Here is an 18,212-nt window from a genome sequence, read left to right on the forward strand (position 1 = left end):
TCTGCTTGTCACCCTTGGCATTCTACCTGTCTGAAGAGGTTGGCATCTATATGTACATTTAGCTATGTCTTTGTGCCTCAAAGAGTCTCTTGAGTGTTAGGGAGAGGTTATGCTCTGCTCTGTACTTTGAATGAATCAGTCGTTAACTTTGAAAACACTATGTTTGAGTTAAACCAGTATGGAATTGTTTGTATAACCCTTTCTGAGAAGCACATGAAGATGAAAATAAACCATATGGTTAATTTAATAACTGACAATTAATGCAGAATTGCTGCAGAAGTTGAGAAGGGTAGAAAGTGGTGTGAAAGTCCAGTGAGAAACTAGCAGAAGGAGAATGTATTGTAATTAACCTGCAAGCCTGATAAGTTAGGTGAGGTCTTCTAAAGCTGATAAGATGTGATATCAAGGGCAGAAAGTGGAAGAGTGACTGAGTCACCAGCAAAGTTCTGGGCTAGTGACCCAGAAAAGGTTTATATCAGGCTCTCACTTCTGGAATAACCATCTCTGAAAGGAAACAGTAAAGGCAGAGAATGATTGATTTGGGAGTTGCTGTGTTTGCTTACCTCATGATATTATTGATTGATAGACATGCTCTCATATCTAGTGTGTGGGCCTGGTTCTGTTTGCATTGCTTGTAGTCAGTAATTCAGGTTGTAATTTTGCCACCTGTTTCCTAGCAATGCTTAGCACAGTGTTGCACCTGCTTCTCATCTGGTTCTGAATTGTCTTGTTTTTTTGGTGTTGTGTTTTGTTTGGTTTTTGTGGGGTTTTTTGGTGTTTTTTTGTTTGTTTGTTTTTCTGAAGAGCACCTAGGTATGAATCTGGGCTGTTAAGGCTGTGCTGTGGTTGAGAGGACTGCAGGAGTGTGGGCTTGGATATAGCACCTTGAAATAAAACTGTGCCAGTTTGTGGTGGGAACCAGTGAAACTAGACAAGGTTTTGTGTACTCAGGTGGTGGAACAAGTTAAAAACAAGAAAAGGAGATGGAAATTTTGTGTGAGAGTGAGCTGCCTGACAAGGAGACTGCTGAGACAACTGGTAGCAACCTAAATCTGGGAAGTGAAGTCTGGGATCTTGTACTTCAGTAGCAGAAGGTTTTTTGGAGAAGACATCAGGGCTGTGGTGGGGCAGCTTTGGAGGGGATGCATCAAAGCTCCTGGAGTAAGGATGAGACAGTAATCAAAGTGTTCATTTTTTTAAACACTATGTACTTTATATAATCCTGTTTAGAGAGGAGGATGAGAGCAAAGACTAACATAGGCCCATGCCTTTCTAGTAAAGTCTGCTTCTGGCTGTTATCTCAGTTTGATTATTTTTGTTTTATGCTGTTTGTTTGTAATTGTCTCTCTCTTTCCTTGATTACAGCTATTCTGTGTCTAATTGGGATTGCTTTACTCATCTCACTCTTTGATTGCAGCCTTTTCCAAGTTGGCACGTTGCTGGATTGACACTAATGGCTTCTTAAAGGAAACAAACTCATGGGTTTTTTCTTCCTTGCCATATCAGCTGATGCCTTGAAAATATAAATACTGAAGCCTGCAGAGCACAGTAGTCCCCTTTTTATCAACCAGGCTGGGGCTTGGACACAGGAGGCAACCATTGCTTAAATTGTTATGGTTACTTGAGGTTGTAGGGCTGCAGCTGTGAGGAGTGATGGCAGCTGAAAATATTCAAGTGGTGTCAGCTGAGTGCTGTGGGTCAGGGTGTAGCCTGTGCTTTGGTGTGGGCTGCAAAGATTCTGCTATTGCAGAACAGGCACACCTTTTTTTTTTTTTTAGAATAGGCTTTTAAATGCTTCAGAGGGTTTACAGAGATAAGCAAATAAATGGAATGAGTTTTGCCTGGTTTAGGGAACCCTGCAGGTGGCTGGGTCATTGCAGAGGACTTGGAAATTCCAAGGCTTGAGCAGATGCCTAAGTGTTTCTTCTCTCCAAATTTACTACTCTCTACATGTGTTGCAGTAGCTGGCTGTGAGAGATGGGAAAGTCTGTCATATTTCTAAGGCAGCTCTCTGCTGCTGTGCTTGGGTGTGGGCTTTTGTGCTCCTGCTGCTGGGATATAAGTGTTTTTGTGTGGGTTTTTTTTTTTGAGCAGGGAGGGCTTGTGGTCTTACTAGTTGTTTGGGCTGTTTTCTTGGTGTGTTTTTCTTGCTTAAGATTCAGTAGCCAGCACAGAGGGACAGATAACTGACTACTTTCATGTTCCTTTGTCAGTACAAAGGGGAATGCAGATCTGTCTTTTGACAAGGTAGAAGGATGTTCTAGTTTGCTTTGAATGCTGCATAATGGTTCCTGGCAACAGGCTGCTTTCCAATACTGTTTAACAAGGTCATCTTAAGCTAAAAATGGGTGAAAGAACACATCCAGGCTTGGGGACTCCACCACCTCCCTGGGCAGCACATTCCAATCCCTGACCACTCGTGCTGGGAAAAATGTTTCCTACTACCCAGTCTAAACCTACCCAGTGGCAGCTTGAGGCCATTCGCTCTTGTTCTATCACTAATTGCCTGTGAGAAGAGACCAGCAGCAACCTCTCCACAACCTCCTTTCAGGTAGTTGTAGATAGAAATGAGGTCTCCCCTCAGCCTCCTCTTTTCCAAACTAACCATCCTCAGCTCCTTCAGTCTCTCTTCATCAGATTTCTTCTCCAGGCCCTTCCCAGCTTCCTTGCCCTCCTCTGCCCTGGCTCCAGCACCTCCACATCTCTCTTGCATTGAGGTGCCCAGAACTGGACACAACACTCCAGGTGTGGCCTGAGCAGAGCTGAGTGCCAGGGGACAATCCCCTGCCTGCTCCTGCTGGACACAGCATTGCTGATCCCAGCCAGGATGCCTTTGGCTTTCTTGGCCACCTGGGCACCCTGCTGGCTCCTATTCAGCACCCCTAGGTTCCTTTCTGCCAGCAGCTTTCCAGCCACAGTGCCCCAAGCCTGCATTGCTTGGGGTTGTTGTGCCCCAAGTGCAGGACCTGGCACTTGGCCTTGTTGAATCTCATCCCACTTCGATTCAGACTCCTGATGTTCAAGTCTGGAGGCTTTAACTGACTTTAAAGTCTTCCCATTGCCCAAGGTCTCATGTTGGTTTCGTGATGTGCAATGAAATCTGCTTTTTGTGCAGTTAAATCTGCTTGTTGGTTGGTTTGGTTTGGTTTTGAACCAGACAGTAGATCCAGAAGGAGAGCTTAAGAGTTGGAGTCCAAGTGGTGTGATAGAGAGCTAGTAATGGGCATTAGGAAAATACTGTCTTGAATGCATGTCAGTGCCTTCTGGGGGAAAAGGAAGGGTGTAGTTAATGAGTTCTGGCTGCTGCTGAGCTGATTGGTTGTCTTGGCCCTTTGTGCCAGCTGCAACCTGTGTTAAATGTTGTGTATTTCAGTTAGTAACTCAGAGTGAGATGGAATAGTTGAGTTTGAACATTGAACAGTGTGATAGGTAAGGTCTTGTGTATCCTCAAGGCTGGATGTTTGCCTGCCTTGAAGGCTCCTATTTTCTACTGGTCAGGTAACTTCTTGTCACTCTAACACTTGGGTTTTGTGCATGTTGGCAGCATTAAAAACTGCCAGCTGCCTGGAACACCCTTGCTTGTGAGAAGCTGCTGAGTGGCCTCAACACTGATGAAGAGAGAGAATGCAAACCAGTCCTGTGCCCCCTGCTGAAGTCAGTGCCGTTGAAAAGTGACTCCCTGTGATTTCCTGGTCTTCTCTCAGGAGGTTATCTGCCTTTCCAGTCCTGGGTGATTTGTGTAGTTGATCAGGAGTGATGGTGATTTTTAAAACTTCCAGGAGATGTTTTCTGATTGATTTGATGAGGAACAGCAAAAGCCATTAGTGGCTGCAGACCAGTGGGAGCCTGAAGGATTAACAGTTATGGGAATCACAGAACATTAGGGGTGGAAAGGACCTTGAAAGATCATCCAGTCCGACCCCCCCGCCGGAGCAGGATCACCTAGGGCAGGTGTGGTAGTTTGTTTTCCTTGTAAATATAGCTACATTTGCTCCCAAATAATAGGGGGAGGCGGGGCGGAGAAATTTCAACCCACCACAGCAGGTCACACGGGAACACATCCAGGTGGGTTTGGAATGCCTCCAGAGAAGGAGACTCCACAACCTCTCTGGGCAGCCTGCTCCAGGGCTCTGTCACGCTCACAGTGAAAAAGTTTGCTCTTCTGTCCCCTTTGAACCTTCTCTGCTCCACCTTGCCCTCACTGCCCCTTGTCCTATCATTGGGCATCCTTGAGCAGATCCTGGCTCCATCTTCCCTCCCTTAACAGACTAAAGTGTGAAAAAGCAGTACCCATGACCAGCTATGAGACTGAGATAGCATTCACACTTGCATGGAAGCACCTTGGATATGTGGAGACTTCCCCCTGTGGCAGGGAGAAAGGAAGACTGTTAACAATGAATGGGCATTTATTTCTTTTGAGATATTCCCAGTCTGGCTAAATGGCTTTGTCTAGCTAAAAGTGCAGCAAGTGTGGAGAGAAAAACATTGCTTCCAATGTGTGGGGGTGGAGGCTCAGAAGATTGCCATCTGTTTTCCATGTCTCTAACTTTGTGAGTGTTGATAACTGCAGTCTGGCTGACAAGTGACCAACCCAGGAAGAAGAACATAGAGACTTGGGAGAGCAGATGGCTTCAGGAGGTGCAACGACAGCACAGCTCATTTCATCTGCACTTCAGTGGTTTAAATCTGCCTGGGGATGGGAGGAAGGAAAGTTGCTGTCATTCTGTGACTATTACAATCGCTGGTGAAACAAATTGGTGATCTCAGTCCAGCTGAGCAGCCAGGTGTCCATGGTGCAGCACCACCATGTGCTGGACACGTGTGCCTGCCTTGCCTTCTGCGGAGAGAGACGTTGTCAGCATGAAGTTTGACTTCACTTTTTCTTCTCCCCTTTCATCCTTGCTTCTTTTGTCAACTTTGTCTACAATTCAGAGTGGTTGATAAACCATGAAGGGGCTTTACAGCATGGATACCTGGGCTGCTGCAGACTTGCTGGAGACATCCTTCTGCTTATGCAAGAGCAGTTAATCACAGAACCACAGAATGTTCGGGGCTGGAAGGGACCTCAAAAGATCATCCAGTCCAACCCCCCTGCCAGAGCAGGATCACCTAAGGCAAGTCACACAGAAACACATCCAGGTGGGTTTGGAAAGTCTCCAGAGAAGCAGACTGCACAACCTCTCTGGGCAGCCTGTTCCAGTGTTCCATCACCCTCACCATAAAGAATTGCCTCCTCCTCTTGAGGTGGAACCTTCTGTGTTTCAGCTTGCACCCATTGTTCCTTGTCCTGTCATTGGGCACCACCAAAAGGAGCCTGGCACCTTCCTCACCCCTCAGATATTTACAGACATTGATCAGATCCCCTCTCAGCCTTCTCTTCTCCAGACTAAACAGCCCCAGTTCTAACAGCCCATTCCTAAGAAGACAAAACCAGGGGTTGTAAAAGTTTTTCAGAGAGGGAGACTTCACACCTCCCCTGGGCAGCCCATTCCAGTGTTCTGTCACCCTCACAGTGAAATAATTCTTCCTCCTGTTTCCATGGAACTTCCTATGCTTCAGCTTCCACCACTGAAGTAAGAGCCTTGGTTGTATTTTTGGAGCATGTGAAGCTGCCTCAGCTGGTGAAGCAGACCTCCTCTGTCTTTGGAAATGATGAAAAGTGAGAGCAGATAGGGTGCTACATGGACAGACTTCGACAGAGTGGGGCCATAGCCTGGAATATTTTTTATTTTCCTCCTGCCTCTTGATATTTGCTTCCTCAGCAGTCCTCATTCTCCTGTGAGTAAAGCCAGGAGAAAAATACAAAGCTCAGCACTGATGTCCAACCTTGTGGTGATAGCTGAACCATAGCTAAAGTGGCGGAATAAAAATGCTTTCAACTTGTTCCTGATTTAAAAATCTGCAGTAAAATTTCTGGTCCCTCTCTCTGAATTTTTCACAGTTTACACAGAATGATGAGGGTTGGAAGGAACCTCTGGAGATCATCTAGTCCAACCCTTGACTTTTTCATCATGGTTTTCCTGCTTTGGTGTGCCTCACAGTCTTAGGTTGGTTGTAGTGCCTGTGTTGAGAGTTCTTGAATGGAAAGAAGAGTCATGTACCATTGCAGTCAGGAGAACTGGAGAGATCATGTCCCCTGGGATTCAGTGTCTCTTAGAATCTGGTCAGATTGACATAATCAACACTAGGTGGAATCATGGAATGGTCTGTATTGGAAGGGACCTCCCGAAGTTATGTAATCCAACCCCCTCTGCAGTCAGCAGGGGCATCTTCAACTTGATCAGGTTGCCCAGAGCCCTGTTGAGCCTCACCTCGAGTATCTCCAGGGATGTGACTGGGGTTGGTTTAGTTGTTTTGTGTTGGTTTTTGCCTAAGCTGCTCTCAGTCCATATAGAATCACAGAATGGCTCAGGTTGGAAGGGACCTTAGAAATCATCCACTCCAACCTCGCTGCTGTGGGCAGGGACACCTCTCAACTGGACTCAGCTGTTCAAGGCCACATCCAGCCTGGCCTTCAACACCCCCAGGCAGGAGGCAGCCACAACATCCCTGGGCAGCCTGTGCCAGAGTCTCACCACCTCCTACTGGAGAACTTCTTCCTCAGCTCCAGTCTTACTCTGCTCTCCCTCAGCTTCAAACCATTCCCCCTTGGCCTGTCTCTAGACACCTTAGAGGGATGAAGTCCCTCTGCAGCCTTCCTGTAGGATCCCTTCAGGTACTGGAAGGCAGCTCTAAGGTCATAGGTTCATAGAATGGTTTATATCAGAGGCTGGAAGAGACCTCAAGAGATCATGGGGTCCAACCCCTCCACCAGAGCAGGATCACTCAGGGTAGTCCACACAGGAATGCATCCAGGTGGGTTTGGAAAGTCTCCAGAGAAGGAGACTCCACAACCTCTCTGGGCAGCCTGTTCCTATCCTCATAGCAGAGGTGATTTGCCCTTTGTGAGGCCCTGTTGGCTGTCACCCATCACCTAATCATTTCCCATGTACCTTAGCACAGTCACCAGGAGGATCTGCTCCATGATCTTAGCTGGCACAGAGGTGAGACTGACTGCTCTGTAGTTCCTAGGGTTTTCTTTGCTCCCCTTTCTAAAAATGAGGGTTATATTTCCCCTTTGCCAGGCTGCCAGGACAGAAGGGATGATCTTGATGGTGGCATTGTCATTAGTGGTTGTTTATTTTAACCTGGTGCCAGCTTACCTGGCTTAGCTATGTGTGCAACTTGCATGCAGCCCTTGTGAGCACAGCCCAATTAGTTTAGGCAGGAAAGCACAGTTTGCATCTGCCTATGTGGATATAAATATTTAACTGCTTTTTAATAACAACTGCAAATCTTGCTCAACAACTCTCATCTGCAAAGAGAAATATTTTGCACATGTGAGTGTAACATCAGTGAATATCTACCAGCTGCATAAGTTAAGTCTGACTGATGCTTTTTAAATGAGCCTCTCTAAAATGTTGTCAATGCTTTTTCACTTCAGACAGTCCAGAAATGAATTTTCCTTTGCAGCACAATACCTTTGAAAAGATAAATGTGGTCTTCCTGCTGTGACTACCCTTCTTCCCAAAACATGTGGTTGGTATTTTGTCCTTGATTCCTTGTGCCTCTTTTTGGTTTGGGGTTGGTTGGTTTGGGGTTTGTTTTTGTGTGTTTGTTTTATGCTGGTTACATATCTGATGGTCTTTTCCCTCCCTAGGAGCAGTTGGCCATCATGGTGACAATCTTGCAGAGAAGATCCTTTCTGTGCTTCCCAAGCTTCCTGGCCACAAGACTGATGTGATGGTTAACATGGTAGAACTCACAGCACTGCAGACTACAGATGAAACCTGCAGCATTATAGCACCTGGCTGCTTAGCACAACCCAAGTAAACACTCTTTATTTCTGTCTTGTATTTCTAAGGTGTTTAATGTGCTTGTTATCTCTCTGTGGGTCAAAAAATGAGCAAAGAACAAGTCTTTCTCTAAAAAAAGAAGTCAAGATTACAGCAGAAGCCTATCTGCTCCTAATTGTGCTAGAATATAATCATCTCTGTGTGCATGAAGTGAGTGGGCCAGGTGAGACTCCCCAAAGTGGGGAATTCTCAGGACCTGTGTAGCTCTGGGTTGTACTGACTGCTGTAGATATTGCAGCAATAGAAATCAATACAGATTAGGCACCAAGAGTTCTTACCTTGTGACTTTTTTTTTTCTGCTTAAGTAATAGATAATGAGGTGTCCCTGCCCGTGGCAGGGAGCTTGGTTTAGATGATCTCTAATGTCTCTTTCAGCCTAAGCCATTATATGATCATACAAATGGGTAGGTGTAAGTGTGACTTCCTTTTCCCATAAGTCTCTTTATATGTTCATAGAAAGGTTTAGGTTGGAAGAGACCTTGAAGAACCTTGAAGTTCCATCCCCCTGCTATGGGCAGGGACACCTTCCACTAGACCAGGTTGCTCAAGGCCTCATCCAACCTGGCCTTGAACACCCTCAGGCAGGAGGCAGCCACAATCTCCCTGGGCAGCCTAGTCCAGAGTCTCACCACCCTCACACTGAAGAACTTCTTCCTAAAATCCAATCTGAACCTTCTCTCCCTCAGCTTCAATCCATTCCCCCTTGTCATGTCTCTAGACACCCTGATGAAAAGTCCCCCTGCAGCCTTTCTCTAGGATTCCTTCAGGTACTGGAAGGCATCTCTAAGGTTCCCCATGGGGTTTTCTCTTCTTCAGGCTGAACAACCTCAGCTCCCTCAGCTTATATTCATAGCTGTGGTGTTGCAGCCCTTAGCTCATCTTTGTGGCCCTCCCTTGGAATCACTCCAACAGATGAGGGAAATGTTAGTTTGAATAATAGGCTTGATCTTGCCTTTGAGCAGAGCAAAGGGACTAGAATCTCAAAATCTCTCCTGTGATCAGTGTTTGCAACTGAAGAAGTCTTGTGTACCTGAGAAGAATCTCCAAATGCAATAGAATGTGGCTCTGTGATGTTTAACCCTGTGGCTTTCACTACTTCTTCATCTATGTAATGATTAGGAATAGCTTTTAAATTAAAACAGGGCTTTTCCAAACCAGTTTAAGACCCTTGTTGAAGAATACTATAAACCCCTCCCCTGTCTGAATGGGTGGCTGAAGATGGTAGCTTCCATTCTTTTCAGGAGGACTGAATGTGTTCGTAGTGTTGGATTATAGACAGCAGCATCAATCAGCAAAGCTAGAAATGGGGAGATTCAGATTGGATGTTAGGAAGAAGTTCTTCCCCATGAGGGTGGTGAGAGACTGGCACAGGTTGCCCAGGGAGGTGGTGGAAGCCTCATCCATGGAGGTTTTTGCAGCCAGGCTGGATGTGGCTGTGAGCAACCTGATCTAGTGTGAGGTGTCCCTGCCTATGGCAGGGCAGTTGGAACTGGATGAGTCTTGAGGTCCCTTCCAACCCTGACAATTCTGTGAATAATCACCTTTGCTTGTGTAAAATGGCTGAAGTTCTTCTGAAGCACTGAAGTGGATATAAAATTCCCACCAGTAAGTTTCCATGGCAGTTCCATTAGAAATTCCATAGGTTGCTCCATGTGATTATTGCCCTTGCTAGCTGGCTCAGAAATGTTTCTTATCATTGAAAGCTGAAACCTTGATTTCTCTTTGTAAATGATGCAAGGCAAGGAGCATTCCTCTGGTTGTCAATTCTGTTTACTCTGGCAAGTGAAAGTGCCAGCACCTTTCCTAGGGACAGGACCAGTAACTTCAGTCACACCCAAATGGGATGTGTGGGACCTCTTCACATAGAATTTTGTGACCAGACTGCAGCATTTCACCAATGTGCATATTCAGAATATTTTTCAAATGCTTTCATTATTTGCTCTCCAGTATTATTTAAGCATGCTGTGGTGGTAGGGGTTGGGGAGAGAGAGAGAGAAGTCTGCTGCTTCCACACCGCTTACTATATTTAACTTTTCTTATGGAATGCCTCTCCAGCAGAAACATCTGGGCTCAGTTACAGAGTTAGCAGGCAGTATTAATGAATAATTTATGGCTGGTGTGATGAAATAAAGCAGTGTTCTTCTCTCAAAACTAAGGAAATTATGGACTTCTGTGAAAATCTATAAGGAAATGTAGATGCCACATGCTGCTGGAGTTACTGTACTTTGAAGGTGTTCCCTTTGTGAGGAAGAGAATTTCTTTAATCAAAAATAAATATTCAGAGTTCTTAATTAGTCTTGGTAACCTTAAAAAAAATCTTCTGGGATAATTGTTTGCCCTGCTGTAGTCACTGACTCACAATATGAGCTGGCAGTGTCTTATCCAGCCCAGCAGGCAGCTGTGTGCTGGGCTGCATCCAGAGTAGTGTGGGCAGCAGGACAAGAGAGGGGATTCTGCCCCTGGACTCTGCTCTGCTGAGACCCTGCCTTCAACACTGCAACCAGTTCTGGTGTCCCCAGCATGAGAAGGACACAGAGCTGATGGAGTGAGTCCAGAGGAGGCCACAAAGATGATGCAAGGGCTGGAGCTATGAGGACAGGCTGAGAGAGCTGGGATTGTTCAGCCTGCAGAAGAGAAGACTCTGGGAGGACCTTAGAGCTGCCTTCCAATACTTGAAGGGATCCCCCAGGAAGGCTGCAGAGGGACTTTTCCTGAGGGTGTCTAGAGACAGGACAAGGGGGAATGGTTTGAAGCTGAGGGAGAGCAGGGTTAGAGTGGAGCTGAAGAAGTTCTTCAGTAGGAGTGTAAATAAGTCACTATTGGGTGTAAGAAAGCAAAATAACGATTGTTCTAAACACTTCCATTGGATAGATAGAAATGTTTAAGAACTATTACCCAAAACAAAGTAGGCATTCTGCACATTCTGTGTTCTGCAGTGGGGGCAGTTGCTGGGCTGTCTGGCTGCTGTTTCTTCTTCTCTTCTGGCTGAAGATAACACACTGACCTTGGCAGCTAAGTTAACAACTTTCTGTTCTAACTAACTCTGCTTTCTGTCCAAGGGGTCTGGGGGGAAGCTCCTGGGAGAGGGAGGCCCCTTTGGGGAGGGTCCCCTTTGGGGGGAAGCAAAGGGAGCTTGGTTGTGCTTTTCTGTTGATTGTATATATTTGTAAGTGTTGTGAATTTTGTATATTTGTACATATTCATTGCATTTCATCATAGATTGTAGATTCTGCTTTGTAAATACAGCCTTCATTTGCTTCCAGACTGAGCTAGCCTGGTTAGTGTCGGTGGGGGGGGAATTTCAGCTCACACTGACACACTGGCACAGGCTGCCCAGGGAGGTTGTGGTTGCCTCCTCCCTGGGGGTGTTTCAGGCCAGGTTGGATGTGGCCTTGAGCAGCTGAGTCTAGTTGAGAGGTGTCCCTGGGCATGGTGGGGAGGTTGGAGGAGATGAGCTCTGAGCTCCCTTCCAACCTAAGCCATTCTAGGACTCTCTAGTTGGATAATCCATACAGTGGTTTTGGAGGAATTCCTTCAGACTTTAGGCTCTGATTTCAAAGTACACTCAGTGGCTTCTAGAAGTTTTCTGCTTGAATGAAGCTCTGTGTTCATGAGCATTTGTTGGCCACTTTGTTTCCCAAGGCAGCTGTCCTGTTTTGAAGACTGGTGTTTCATCATGTGGAAGCATCCTGCTGTCAGTAATGGGTTTACCTTGATGGAGGTTTATTTTTTGCTCTTTTCCACCTCTTGCAGGCAGGGAGCCAAGTTGCATGGAGGTCTCGTAGCTCCCTGAAGCCTCAGATCACTGTTCAGTTGCCTACATCCTGTGGCATATGGGAACAAGAAGCAGAGTGTTATGTGATCCTGAACTGTGGGCAACTGAAAAAGTACCTATGCTTGCTCTTTTTTAATCTGCTCTTTCATTACCCAGGAACATTTTTGATGTGCTCTTGTATTTGCTGAATGAACTGAATATTTAATTTGTTTATGCACATTTCAAGAACTTGCTGAGTAAAGATTTCTTGCCTGTATTTTCCACTCTTGCTGCTTTTCTCCAGTCTTTGGAGTTTGCAGGCTTCTTGGAATTCAATTTAATGGTAAAACATCAGAAAAAGAACAGTTTTTTATTTAAAATATGTGTTTAAAGCAATATATGATTCTATGATTCTATACAAAGACCCATTGGGTTCTTACAGCAAGCATTTTTCATCAAGATCATAGAATCATAGAATGGTCTGGGTTGGAAGGGACATCCAAAGGTCACAGAATCACAGAATTGGCAGGGTTGGAAGGGATCTCAAAGATCAGCCAGTTCCAACCCTGCTGCCATAGGTAGGGGACATCTCACACTAGATCAGGTTGTTCAGAGCCACATCCAGCATGGCCTTAAAAACCTTCAGGGATGAGGCTTCCACCACCTCCCTGGGCAACCTGTTGCAGTGTTCCACCACCCTCATGGTGCAGAACTTCTTCCTAACATCCAATCCAAATCTGCTCTTCTCTAGTTTGAAGACACTGCCTCTCATCATTGGAACTGCTGCTGCACCAGCTCATAGGAAAGGGGGTTTGAAGGACACATCTCAAAGCAGTCTCCTCTCCCCAGTGCAGCAAAGTTCTAGCGGTTGCCCAAGGAGGTGATTGAGGCCCCATCCCTGGAGATATTCAAGGTGAGGCTCAACAGGGCTCTGGGCAACCTGATCTGGTTGAGGCTGTGCCTGCTGAGTGCAGAGGGGGTTGGACTGGATGAGCTTTGGAGTTCCCTCCCAACCCAAACCATTCTGTGATGTCTGTAGAACACACCACTGCAATATTCTTTGAACCATTTGTCTGTGATGGGAATTTAAAATGAAAGATTATTCTTGCTTGCATGGCAAAGAACAGAGCAGCAAGAATTAAAACTGGAAAGGAGATGAAAATCTCCTTTTAAGATGGGGAATAGAACCTTTTTTGATTTTTAATGGATTATTCTATTCTCATTTTTTTTAATTTTTATTTTGATTTATTTTAAACAAGCATCTGAAGGACATCAGAGCAGTGCTTTTCTTAACACAGAATTAATTACAAACTAAGCTTTGGGGGAAGATGGTTCTTGGATCTTTGTGGTATTTTCAATTTTAATTTTCAAGTATTTCCTTTATGCCATCTGTAGATATTAACTAAAAAAAAAAGGCAAAGCAACCCCAAGCAACCAACAACATTTTTTTTGCATGCACAAGTTTATGAAAGCTTGCAATAAGAAGGTAATTTGGGATAGTGTTGTTCTTGAATTAGCTGGGTATTTATGGCATAAATTAGAAGTAATTTTCCTTTTTGAAATGTTAATACAAGAGGAAACATTAATGCTACAGTAAGAAAATCCAGATGGCACAACTCTCTTGCTTCATAGCCACTCAGAGTCTTGTGGAGGAGGAAGGGTAGCCCAAAACAATGGATGGCAAGACAGAGAGAGGGATAACTGCTTGCTCTGCACTGTTTTTGGATCTGTCCTGGTCTCTTGGTGGTGGTTCAGGAGCAGCAGGGTGCTGCTGGGGCTCCCTGCCTCTGCTGGCTCCCTGCCTGTCCCAGCTTCTGCACCTTGCTCCAGCTCTTGGGCTGCTGGCTGCTTCCCTCTGCTGGGAGCTGTGTGCTCCTGCTCGCCTGGGACATGGCCTCCTGCTCTGCTGCAGTGCTCTGTTAAGCCTTGCTCTTGAGGATTGCTTTAAAAAAACAAACAAACAAAAAAATCCAAACTAACCAGAGAACAAACCACCCCCCCTGCACAGCCCTTTCCTGTCTGCCTTTCTGAACACAGTGAGCAAAGGAGAGCTTAACTTCAGGCTTTATGAAAAGCAGGCATCAGATCACATAAAAACAAACCCTGAAATGTCTCTTCACCAATCACAGAATGTTAGGGGCTGGAAGGGACCTCCAAAGCTCATCCAGTCCAACCCCCCTGCCAGAGCAGGATCACCTATAGCAGCTCACACAGGAACACATCCAGCCAGGTGTTGAATGTCTTCAGAGAGGGAGACTCCACAACCCCCTCTGGGCAGCCTGTTCCAGTGTTCTGTCACCCTCACAGTGAAATAATTCTTCCTCCTGTTTCCATGGAACTTCCTATGCCTCAGCTTCCACCACTGCCCCTTGTGCTGGCATTGGGCATCACCCAGCAGAGCCTGGCTCCAGCCTCTGGGCACTCACCCTGCACATCTTTATCAGCATGAATAAGGTCACCTCTCAGTATCCTCCTCTCCAAGCTACAGAGCCCTCAGCTCTCTCATCACGAAGATGTTCCATTCCCTTCATCATTTTTGTGGCTCTGTGCTGGACTCTTTCAAGCAGTTCCCTGAAGTCCTTCCTGAACTGAGTGGCCCAGAACTGGACACAAATATTCCAGATCTGGCCTCACCAGGGCAGAGTAGAGAGGGAGGAGAACATCTCTTGACCTACTGATCACAGCCCTTCTAATCCACTCCAGGATGCCCTTGGCCTTCTTGGCCACAGGAGCACATTGCTGGCTCATGGTCAACCTCCCATCCACTAGGACCCCCCAAGAGAAATGACAGGAGAAATTGCAGCCCAGCCCTGTGCTTGTAGGATTCAAGCTGTGCAACTCAGGTCTGTTTCCAGGAAGATGAATTGGGCTTTACAGAGTTTTTCTGTTGGTACCTTTTGCTTTTTTAGCAATTCAACCAGAAGATACTTCTCTAGTCGGTGGATTGGGCAGCAGGAATGCCCCTGACACAGCATTCCCAGCTGCCACCATGCTCCTGGCCTGGCAGTCTTCCTGCTTACCACTTTATTTAACTCATACAAGCTCAGAGCATAGTCCTGAACTGAGGCTTATTCAGAGTCTCCTCCTTGTTTGAAATTTCTCAAGGCATCTTCTTGTTGGGTATAACAGCCCTGGCTGCAGCAGCTTCTGGGGTTTGTCAGTCAAGACAAGCTTTCCAGGAGACACTTTCTGCTCAGTTTCAAACCAGCCTGAACCAACTGAACATAATTGGCTGTGGCCACAGGATAAGATGAACAAGCTGATAAGTTTTATTAGATCTTAGAAGAAATGTGGGCGTTTGCTTGGATCCTTTCAGCATGGGACCTCCTTGACATGGAAAAAAGGGAAAGGGTGAGAGAGGTGTGCCAAGGGGTGGAAATTCCAGGAGGACTTCTGGCTTGCCTGCACTGTGCCCTATGCAGCAAAGCTAGAAGGCCTCACTGACACTCAGCAAAAGCCCTGTTTGCTGCAGCAGTGGCTTTGTTGAAGTAACTGGCAGAGGAACTGCTTGAAGGTTCTCCATCAGACCAGATTCCAGCCTATGAGGTGCCATGTTTGCTTCAGTCATCTGTTCTGGCAGGCCTCAGAGCCTTAGAAGTTTGTCTTCTAGATAAGAGGAAGCTTGAAGCTTATTTTCCTTAAGATAAAGAATAAATTTGGTTGACAAGCTCTCAGCATCAGCTGCACAATTCTTCCTTATCTGTGCCTCTTAGCCCACAAAAAGGACTTCTGGGGGTTGTGGGAAGCTGGACTGCTCAAGACTTTGTTCCTAGTGCTTTTAGGAGCTCTAACTACACTGTTTATCTGGGCTACTGATGAAAGCTTTCAGCCAGAATTCTCTTGCATAGCCATCCTCAGAGTGCAGGGATCAAGAGGCTTGAGATGCCATCGCCTGTAGAATCTGCTAGTTGAGAGCTCTCCCTGCCCATGCTGGGGAGGTTGCAGGAGATGAGCTCTGAGGTCCCTTCCAGCCTAAGCCATTCTAGGATTCTATGGTTAGCACAGCAAGGTGTCTTAGTACCTGTAAAGGAGTTCAGTAAGCACAGTACAACAGCTAATTGAGCTTCTGTTTCCTTGTTAGCCTTGCTGTCTTCTGCAGGTACCTTCAGTGCAAGATGGGAAGAAGGACAAATTGGATAACTCCTACTACTAATGTCTGCTGTCAGGACAGAAAGGAAAGATCTTTGTGTTGCTTAGGCCTGGTGGGTTTTTTCATAGAATCATGGAATGGTCTGGGTTGGAAGGGACCTCCAAAGCTCATCCAGTCCAACCCCCTCTGCACTCAGCAGGGCGTCATCAACTCGATCAGGTTGCCCAGCGCCCTGCTGAGCCTCACCTTGAATATCTCCAGGGATGAGGCCCCAGCCACCTCCCTGGGCAACCTGTTGCAGTATTCCACTACCCTTATGGTGCAGAACTTGTTCCTAACCTCCAATCTAAATCTGCTCTGCTCTAGTTTGAAGCCATTGCCCCTGGTCCTGTCACTGCAGGCCTTTGCAAACAGTTTCTCTCCATCCTTCTTGTAGCCCCCTTCAGGTACTGGCAGGCTGCTATTAGATTTCCCTGGAGCCTTCTCCTCTCTAGGCTGAACACCCCCAGCTCCCTCAGCCTGTCCTAGCAGAGGTGCTCCAACCCCCTGATCATTTTCATGGCCCCCCTCTGGACCTGCTTCATCAGGCCCATTCACCTCCTATATTGAGGGCTCCAGAGCTGGATGCAGTACTCCAGGTGAGGTCTCCCCAGAGCAGAGCGAAGTGGCAGAATCACCTCTCTGGATCTCTGGCTGCAGCATTTCTTTTGAAGCTGACATCCCTTTCTTCTTACCTGAATACTTTTGTTGTGAATTTTCTAAGTTTCATTTTTTCCTTGTGTAAAGCTTGCAAAGTTTTTCTTTTGGTGTGGCCAGAGTGCATTTTCCTGCAGCTAGGTTCTGAGTTCAGTAGCAGCACAAAGGCTGTGTCTGTCTAAGCAGACACTTGAAAAGTCCAAAGTGAGTTCCCATTTGTGTTTCCAAAGGCCTGCAGTGACAGGATGAGGGGCAGTGGTTTGAAATTAGAGAAGAGCAGTTTTAGATTGGATGTTAGGAACAAGTTCTGCACCATGAGGGTGGAACAGGTTGCCCAGGGAGGTGGTTGAGGCCCCATCCTTGCAGATATTCAAGGTGAGGCTCGACAGGGCTCTGAGCAACCTGATCTAGTGGAAGATGTCCTTGCTCACTGCATTTGGGCTGGACTAGATGACCTTTGGAGGTTCCTTTCAATCCAAACCCTTCTGTGATTTCCATAGGTTGTGAATGTGTTTCCTAAAATGAGCTTCAACTGGGAAAAAATCACATTTGCTGTGGGAGACAAGTTTTATGGCCTCAGCTAAACCTCTCCATGACTCAACTACTGATCTAAAGAGGCAACCAGAAAAAGAAATCCGTGCTGGGCTGTTTTCAGGTACTGGAAACAGCCACAGAACACACAGTGAGTGTCTGTGCTGCACCTTGTCTGTGTTCAAGCTTTGGCCTCCCCTTGGGAAAAGGGAATTATCCTCAGCAGAAAGCTGCAGTTCTTATTAATGACAACTGAATTGGTCATGGCTTCAAACCCTTTTTGCACAGGGCAGAAAATTCTGCCAATGATACAATTGCTTTGATGGCAAGAAGGGAATGTGGAGGAGGAGGGGAATTAGACAGCACCCAACACACTTCTTAAGCAAGGCCTTTGTAGGAGGGGAAGCAGTGTTAATATTGAATGACTACAAAGAGCCACCAAAAGTCCAGAGCTTTTGGATTAAGACAAAATTCTGCTCTCCTGACTCATTCTGTGTATCAGGGAGGGATTGTGAGAAGATACCCAGAAGACACAGTAAATACATGCAATGTAGGCAGAAGTCCTTATCTCCTTCTCTATGATAGATCAACCAGAGCATGGAAATGGTTATAAAAATGAAAGCCAGAGGCTGGAGCTTTATTCTCTCTGCATATCTGTCAGTTTGATTTTGAAGGCTAGAGGTCTGCATGAGATCTGAAGAAGCTGGGGCTCTAGGTTGGCATTCAAACTGTGACAAATATGTTCCTTTGAAGTAAGAGAGGGGAATAAGGGAAGGCCAAACCCTCAAATTGCTCTATTTGCTTTTACCAGCATCCTAGAAGAGAATCTTGCCCTCTGCATTCAAACAATGCATGTTGAAGATGTAAGGTCTGCTTCAGATTTGGTTTTTGTAGTACTTACTTTGTGTCTCCAAGTCTCTACTTGAACACTTCTCAGCTCTTGAAGTGAGTATCTTTAACTCCTCTGTGCCATAAGACTTTATCAGCAATGATGCTTGTAGTACGTGAGTCACTTATGGAGAGGCTTCTCTTCCATCTCTTCCCTTCACTGATAAAGACATATTCCTCTACATTAAGCCCTCAAAATGGCCTAGACAAGAGGTTGCATCAGTACTTCAAGGCTTTAGGCCAGCAAATGAGGGAGGAGGGTCGAAGGAGACTAAGAAAAAGTGGCCTTGTAAATCAAAAACATTGAGTGAAGGGAATTCCTGGCATTCCGTGGCATCCGGGTTTGTTTTCTTACATT

At 46.1% G+C, this 18,212-nt stretch overlaps 1 protein-coding gene across 1 annotated transcript in view; it reads left to right on the forward strand.

Moving 5' to 3' along the window:
- SCFD2 (sec1 family domain containing 2) overlaps window positions 1-18,212 on the forward strand; it is a 196,212-nt gene that overhangs the window by 1,072 nt on the left and 176,928 nt on the right. Inside the window, exon 2 of the mRNA XM_054383201.1 lies at window positions 7,700-7,868. Coding sequence (XP_054239176.1) covers window positions 7,700-7,868 — 169 coding nt within the window. The remainder of the gene's footprint in view (window positions 1-7,699; window positions 7,869-18,212) is intronic.

Source organism: Indicator indicator, chromosome 8 (assembly GCF_027791375.1).
Source record: "Indicator indicator isolate 239-I01 chromosome 8, UM_Iind_1.1, whole genome shotgun sequence".
NCBI classification, from domain to species: Eukaryota; Metazoa; Chordata; class Aves; order Piciformes; family Indicatoridae; genus Indicator; species Indicator indicator.